The sequence below is a fragment of the Squalius cephalus genome (genome assembly GCF_949319135.1).
Source record: "Squalius cephalus genome assembly, chromosome: 10".
Lineage (NCBI taxonomy): Eukaryota > Metazoa > Chordata > Actinopteri > Cypriniformes > Leuciscidae > Squalius > Squalius cephalus.
The window spans coordinates 14093935-14101894 of NC_137131.1; the positions used below are offsets into that span (position 1 = coordinate 14093935).

Here is a 7960-nt window from a genome sequence, read left to right on the forward strand (position 1 = left end):
ATTGATGCTGTATTGGCTGTAAAAGGAGGCCCTACACCATACTAATAAATTATTGTGGTCTAAAACCAGGTGTTTCAGTTTCATTGTCCAACCCCTGTGTATGCATAATTGTTTCTAGATCAATGTGATGCCAAAAAGCACAAATGTATACAAGTAAATGAAACGTGATTTAAAAATGCAATAATTCGTAACAGATGTGTGATCTGTTTATACTCACTTGAAATACAATTTGTGTGAAGTTACAGCAGACTTTATTTGTACAGTAATCAATTCAAGGCATTCAAATATAATTGGACTCCTCGACATGATCTGTCTGTGGCAGTGGTGAAGGTAATGGATTGGTTGAGGGTTGTAATGTGCGAGATGGATCTTGCGTGGCCAGGATTGCAGATGTGTTTGAGACCACCTAAACAAGACACATTTATTAAGCTGTAGGCCCAAACTCGGTCCTGGAGGGCCAATGTCCTGCAGAGTTTAGCTCCAACTTGCCTCAACACACCTGCCTGGACGTTTCTAGTATGCCTAGTAAGACCTTGATTAGCTGTCCAGGTGTGTTTAATTGGAGTTGGAGCTGAACTCTGCAGGACAGTGGCCCTCCAGAAGCAGGATTGGACACCCCTGCTGTATAGGCTCGTCAAAACATTTGTAAGCTTTGCTATTAAAAAGCATCTTTAGATAGGAAATATCTTGATAAACATTTTGCATACCATTGACGGATACTTGTATTGGTTGGTGTTGTTGATGTCAATCTTTGCAAGAGTCTGTATATCTCCATGACAAGCGTTTGCTACTCGAAGACAGAGTTCCATGTTACCCAGCTTAGAAAGAAATATACAGTTTAGTCTGATTTAATAGAGTAAATTAGAGCTCTATGGGCATTTAACCTAGACTAAAGACTTCAAAAGTCTAATGAGTCTCTTAAGCTCTTAATATTTGGTGAACATACTTGTGGCACAGAATTCAGCTGAACTGGACTTAGGGACGCTTGAACTGGGAGAGAGCGGAAGGGAAGCCTCCAGTGACCGCTGTGCACCTGGTTGTGCTCGTCAAAAAGTTCAAGTTTAGCCCAGCCACAAGTAACCAAATCCTTAGTTTCATAGTTGTACAAATGAAGACCTCTAGAAGTCTGAATCTCCAAGACCAAAGTGAGATTTGGAGATGGTTGTACTCTGAAATGAAGCACAAATTCAATCATGTAAACATATATCCACTCTGTGTCCATATTTATGTCTGAACCAAACTACCTTGGCACAGGCTGTTTAACAGCCAGTACGGCATAGTTTCCAGGACTCTTGGTGGAGAGTAATGGTTGGCACTGCACAGGTGGCATTGGGGTGGTCTGTCCCAACTTCTCCCCATTACAGTATAACCCTTCCAACAAGCGCACTGATCTCAAAGTAGCTTCTAAACCCATCACCAGGTCATAGAAGATCACAAAGCCAGCCCTACACACACATTCAGACAATCACAAGATTTAAATCATATCGTAATGCATTTAGTGTTATGTGCATTCATCTATAGGGACTTTAATAAAAAATAAAAAAAAGTAACCAGAGAGAAAATTTGTCTTACACAGGATCATAAGGAGCTGGACCAAGAGGTTTCATTGGATCAGTTACATGGGAACCCATCAATGAATGCTGTTTTGAACTCTGATCCTGCAATATTGGTAAAAACAAAATGGTAACACTTTATTTTAGTGTCCTTTAGGTTACATGTACTTACGATAGTAATAAGAGTAAATTATGCATAATTACATGCAATTAACCCTCAACCAAATCCTAATCCTACCCTAACCCTATAGTAAGTACATGTTGTTAATTATTATTACTCAGTACTTAAATATATAATTACACTGTAACAATGACACCTTAAGATAAAGTGTAACAAACAAAATATATATACACTACCATTCAAAAGTTTGGGGTCTGTAAGATTTTTTAATTCTTTAGAGAGGATGCATTAAATTGATTTAAAAAAAATTGTACATTTGTATATCGTTACAAAATATTTCTATTTTAAATAAATGCTATTCTTTAGACCTTTCTATTGCTAAAAAATTATGGAAAAAATGTAAACATTGATTATAATAAGAACTGTTCATTCAACCGAACATGTGACACTAGATATTCAGATTTGCTATCAGAAGAATAAACATATGACATACATCATACACTAATATAATAACTATATAATATACAGTACATTACACTAATATGTTAAAATAGAAAACAGTAAATAATATTTCATGATATTACTGTTTTTACTGTATTTTTGATCAAATAAATGCAGCTGTGATGAGCATAACAGACCTTTCCAAAACAACAAAATCTACTGACCCCAAACTTTTGAACGGTAATTATCATTAGGAATGAACAATATATTGGTACCACATTGTTTATTGGCTGATATGAGATATTTGTATTATTGGATACTGCTATCATCTACCACTCACCTAAACTTAATCTTTAAAAACACTAATATTTTAATAGCATTGCTAAATGGAATCTTTAGCGGATTTCAAAATGACTATACATTTTTCATTCTATATTTACTGTTGTGATGCCTAAATTTACTTGCAGCATTTAAAACAGCTCATTTACTTATTTAGATTTATTTAATACAATATACAATTTTAATATCAGCCATTCATCGGTTATAGACATACCAATAAAATAGTATCAGACAGAATTTTGAGGTTCCAAAATATCACATTAACTCAACATACATTACATTAGCTGTCAGTAACACAATGAATTAAGCTTTGGCTAACTGTCAGCCCACCAGTGTCAGAGCAGAGTGTGAGTGGGCCATAGAAGATCCAGGAAACATAGCCAGGGGAGGTTGAGGATGGGGTGGTCTTCTGTCTCGCCCCTTGTCTATTTCTCTTTTTAGAAAGGCGATCTCAGCTTGGAGGCTTGCCATTTGATGGATGTGGTCCTTCTGGATATCAATGAGCCCTGATCAATATAATATCAAATATTCAAAAAATGTATTTAAGTATTCAGATATGTTTAAAATATTCAAACAATATAAAATATGAATATACTTTTAGTGCATAGTATAAGCATACAAATTAGAACACATACAAAATGTACATGTATTCTATGAAAAGTTTCACATAATTTTTGATCATGTGAGGAACAGAGATACCGTGTTCTCCTTTGTGCCTCTCCCTGGCCAGCTGGATTCTGAAGATTTCCTCCTCAAGCTTTTGGTTCTCCTGCTCCACAGCAAGAACATCAGGGTCCAACACTCTGTGAGGAGACTTCATCCCTGGTTGGGACAGAAACGAGAAATGACCCTGGGGCTTGAAAGCATAGTGTACTGTACAATAAAGTATGCAGACACTTAAAGGGATACTCCACTTTAAAATGAAAATTCTGTCATCATATACTCACCTTCATGTTGTTTCAAACCTGTATGAATTTCTTTCTTCTGCTGAACAGAAAGGAAGATATTTAGAAGAATGTCAGTAACCAGACAGTTTCTGGTACCATTGACTTCCATAGTAGGGAAAAAAATATACTATGGAAGTCAATGGTACTAGAAACTGTCTGGTTACTGACATTCTTCTAAATATCTTCCTTTCTGTTCAGCAGAAGAAAGAAATACATACAGGTTTGAAACAACATGAGGGTGAGTATATGATGACAGAATTTTCATTTTAAAGTGGAGTATCCCTTTAAGCCAGACTTAAAAATCTATTAATGCAATAGCATTAGATTATACAATATAATACACTGTTCAAAATTGAATGAAGTTCCAAGAGTAGGTTGGAACTAAACATTCAGTCCTGTCAATCATGAGCATATATAAGCAGCAGTCTCTGCGCTTCCTCCCCATCTCCTCCTCTATTTCTCTTATTCTTCCTCTGCACAGTACTGTTATAAGCTCAGGGATCGAGCCTCCTTTGAGGACAGCAAGCCAAGTTCATTTACCATTAACTATTAAGACCGAATGGGCCGGCGAACTCGTGAAACGACAAACCGACATTGCCGTTCAAAAGTTTAGGGTTGGTAAGATTTTTTTTGTGTTCTTGAAATAAGTCTCACGCTTACCAAGACTGCATTTATTTGATCAAAAATACAGTAAAATAATAATATTGTGAAATATTATTGCAATTTAACAGAACTATTTTCTATTTTAATGTATTTTTAAATGTAATTTATTCCTGTGATGGAAAAAAATAATCATTGTTAGCCATTACTCCAGTCTTCACTGTAAATCATTCTAATATGCTGATTTGGTGCTCAATAAACATTTAATATTATTATCAATGTTGAAAACAGATGTTCTGCTTAATCTTTTATGTTGGAATTGTAATAGCTTTTTTTAGGATTCTTTGATGAATAGAAAGTTCAAAAGAACAATATTGATTTAAAATAGAAATCTTTTGTAACCGTGTAAATGTCTTTTACTGATCAATTTAATGCATCTCTGCTAAATAAAAGTATACATTTCTTACAAAAAACATACTTTTGAACGGTAGTGTAAGTGTCCAAATACTATTTGCAGCCACAGTTCATTGTCTTTACTACTCACTTCTTCCTTTTGTCTTGCCGTCAGCTCTAGGTCTTGCCTGCTCCAGTGTAAGAGCTTCTGCTTGAAGGTCATGCATGTGGGCCAGAACCTCTGGATCAGAACCACCAGACTGCATGTATGCCAGACGCAAAGCTCTGTTACAAAAAGAAATCCACCACAGTGCTAGTGTGTTGTTCGGAATGGTTGCTAAGATAGCACTAAAATGGTTGTATTGGGTGACTGCTAGGCAGTTAAGTGATTTCTAGGTTGCTTAGGGTTTTTCAGTTCATAACTGGCCACAGTCAATATTATTGTCCCTAGATGTGGTTTGTATATTATGCAAGTAAATGTTTTTCTCACTTCTTTTATCATGCAAAAAACATGAGTTAAAAAAAAGACCTTATCTGAGCGGAGAGAGGCCCGTCCACAGAACAGATCAAGACATGGGTCTTCTTTTCCTCTGGTGGGTTAGATTGGGCTTCATTTGGATTAAACCTACAATATCAGCACAGTATAAACATGCAAGTGATTGCTAGCTTCTTGGAACACTTGGTCTCCACCCCAACTCTCTCTTACCCCTTCATTGAGTTGATGTGAGAGCTGAGCTGATGCAGCACCTCCTCGTTCCTCTGTTCCTGACTCCTCAGCTCCTGCAGCACTTCCTCTAGATGAGACGTCCTCTCCCGCCCTCCCAGCTCGGCAAGCCTCTGTTCGATATCTGGGATAAACACTTCATCAATAGTGCAGAACAAATTAACATTAACATGTTCATAACTGTGTTCTATTTTAATTTTAAAATGCACGTCATCCTGTGATGGCAAAGGTTCCACAGTCTTCACTGTCACACGATCCTTCAGAAATAATTGTGATATACTGATTTGGTGCTCAAGAAATATTTCTTATTATGATCACAAAGAGTAGTGCAGACCTAATGAACGATAGGTGTGTTGGACTTGAAGCGGCGCTGGATGTAGGACATCAAAGTACAGCGAGAGCGATTCCAAAGCATACAGCACACAGCGCCGCCCAACTAATTAACACACTAATTAAGGGTTTCAAACAATCACAGTATGGGTTTGTAGTTGCTATAAGTGAAACAGTGTGACATCATTTCAGACAACCTGTCTTGAGAGTTGCCACCATGGCGAGTGATAAAAATGCGTTCCAGAAATCCGTATTTAACCTCAGAACGATCCCAAAGTAAAAAGAGGTGCTAAAGTCTGATTTTGTGGTGACTGCTTTAAGATTAAATGATTAGCCTATAGCTAATCTTAATTCAAGTGATGAAGGATTCTGAAAGTCTGACAGTAACCAGTGTTGAGGTTAACCCTGCCTGGTTTAAATGTTTGAAAATGAGTAACAGTTAAAAACTTTGGTTACACTTTACTTTAAGGTGTCATTATTACATATTAATTATATATGTAAATATTTGTCAATGCTTTTTGCGTTCCCTTGCAACAACGTTTGCTTTCCGCCAAGAAACTGCGTTCGCTCTCAAAATTTCTCGAGGAAACGCAAAACGGTTACGAGAGAACGCAAAAGCATTTTATTTTTTATTTTTATTTTTTTTTACCACGATGTCCCTTTAGGGGCTCCGTATCTTTTAGTAAACTGTTTTGAAAAGTACCATTTTTGCCTTAGTGTGGAGAACATTTTAATAATCTAAAGAACTTTTTTCATAAAGAACCTTAATTGTGCAGTGGGATGGTTTCATGGATGTTAGAGGTTCTTCATGAAAGCATAAGAATCTTTATTTTAAGAGTGTAGCTTTCTTTTAACATACTTCCCAGCATTCCTACCCTCTCTCTCCTTCTCCAGCTGATGGTTGCGTGCCCTGATCTCAGCCAGTCTCTGCTCATGATCTTTATATAAGTCAAGAACCCTCTGTTCATCAGCCTTCTGCTGGAGTGAGCCCTGCTCCTCAGAGACCTGAAGGACACTTACACAATGTCCAATACCGATAATACAAACACTATTCACAATCTAAACAGATTTAAAGAGCTAAGCATATGAAACTGACCTCTGTCTGTCTTCTGGGCTGGTTGTGTTCAAATGAGATCCTGAGTTTTCGAAACTAAAACAGAAGATCATCAGATGCTGCATAAAAGCTCTTTGAACTTGAGATTTAGTATCTTTGTATGTGGCCGTACCTCTTCAGTGAGTTTGTTTAGAGCAGTATTTTCCTGTGAACTCTCTCTCTGATCCACTTGCCAGTTTCTCTGTTCTTTCAACTGGCCAATGGAACAAGCAAACATACAGTATTACTTGTGCTACTGTTCAAAAGTTGTTTTTAATTATTATTTTAAAATTAATATAACTATTTAAATTAAAATGTTAAATAACTGTTAATTTTCCCCCCTAATTTTTAAAATTATAATATGAAATTTATTTAAAATGTATTCCTGTGATGGCAAAGCTGAATTTTCAGAAGTCTATAATGGTCAGCGTCACATGATTCTTCAGAAATCATTCTATTATGCTAATTTGGTGGTCAAGAAAAATGTCTTATCAATCTTGGACAGAACAGTTGTGCTGCTTGGTATTTTTGTGAGAACTTTGATGAACAGAAAATTCAAAAGAACAGCATAAATTACAATTTAACGCATCCTTTCAAATTAAGGTATTGATTTCTTTCAGAAAAATCTTGACCCAAAACTTTTGAACATTAGTGTATAAAGGGACATAATGAATTGAAAAACAATATAGAATCGTTTATTCAAATTATATATATATATATATATATATATATATATATAGTAAATAAATGAACTGCAGTTTTTTTGTTTTTGGAATAATTAAGTAATATTCAACTTACAACAATCAAATCAGGTGTCCTTGCCCTTTTGGGATGCACCGTCTTCAGAGCTGCGTTTTCTGTTTGTGTGAATCCCCTTTGTCCTCTCCATAGAGCTATTGGATCTTTTAAATCCGTGCCAATGCAGAATTTGGCCTTGTGTTTATCCAAGAGTCCAGCAGAATGAAATTCCATGTTACAATTCTGACAAATGAACTCCCCCAAACCTTCCATCCCTCCAACAATTACTCCCTATTTAAACTTGAAACAAAATCTAGACCACAAATTGGATGAATCTTAAAAAAAAATAGGAATACAGTTATGTTGGAACCTGGAATGTCTGCCTCAAGTTACATGTACTGTCTTTGTTGACTGAAGTTTTGTTTGTTGGTTACAATCACCTTGGAGAAAGGGGAGTGGTGTGAAGAATGGAAGTTAAGAGCAAGAGAAATCAAAACCCTTTAAGCTAATTATTTTTTATCTTTTCCATGCATATTTTAAACATTACCAAAACATAAAAAAATGTTTCCCAAGTGTTTCAGCAGAAAACGAAAGGCTGGACATGTTTGGCAAACTGATGCAAAATATTTATTACAATTCTTTTCTCCGATCTTTTCATTGTGATGCAGTAGTTTATGCCTG

The 7960-nt window shown here is 36.0% G+C and overlaps 1 protein-coding gene across 1 annotated transcript; it reads right to left on the bottom strand.

The window, feature by feature from the left end:
- Positions 1-239: 239 nt before the first annotated feature.
- ccdc17 (coiled-coil domain containing 17) lies at positions 240-7886 on the bottom strand. Its single transcript, XM_079884824.1, has 14 exons — positions 7340-7886; positions 6675-6755; positions 6545-6598; positions 6324-6453; positions 5101-5242; positions 4924-5019; positions 4546-4679; positions 3154-3276; positions 2785-2960; positions 1573-1658; positions 1245-1445; positions 947-1169; positions 708-818; positions 240-406 (listed from the first exon to the last, which is right to left on the bottom strand). The coding sequence occupies exons 1-14, from the start codon at positions 7550-7552 to the stop codon at positions 281-283; spliced, it is 1896 nt and encodes a 631-aa protein (XP_079740950.1). The 5' UTR covers positions 7553-7886; the 3' UTR covers positions 240-280.
- Between the last annotated feature and the right edge of the window lie 74 nt (positions 7887-7960).

Coding starts and splice junctions, on each gene's coding strand:
- ccdc17 (XM_079884824.1), bottom strand. CDS start 7,552: ATGGAAGGTTTGGGGGAGTTCATTTGTCAGAATTGTAACATGGAATTT. Junction 6,599..6,674: donor TAAACAAACTCACTGAAGAG/GTACGGCCACAT, acceptor CTTCTGTTTTAG/TTTCGAAAACTCAGGATCTC. Junction 819..946: donor AGCTGAATTCTGTGCCACAA/GTATGTTCACCA, acceptor TTTCTTTCTAAG/CTGGGTAACATGGAACTCTG.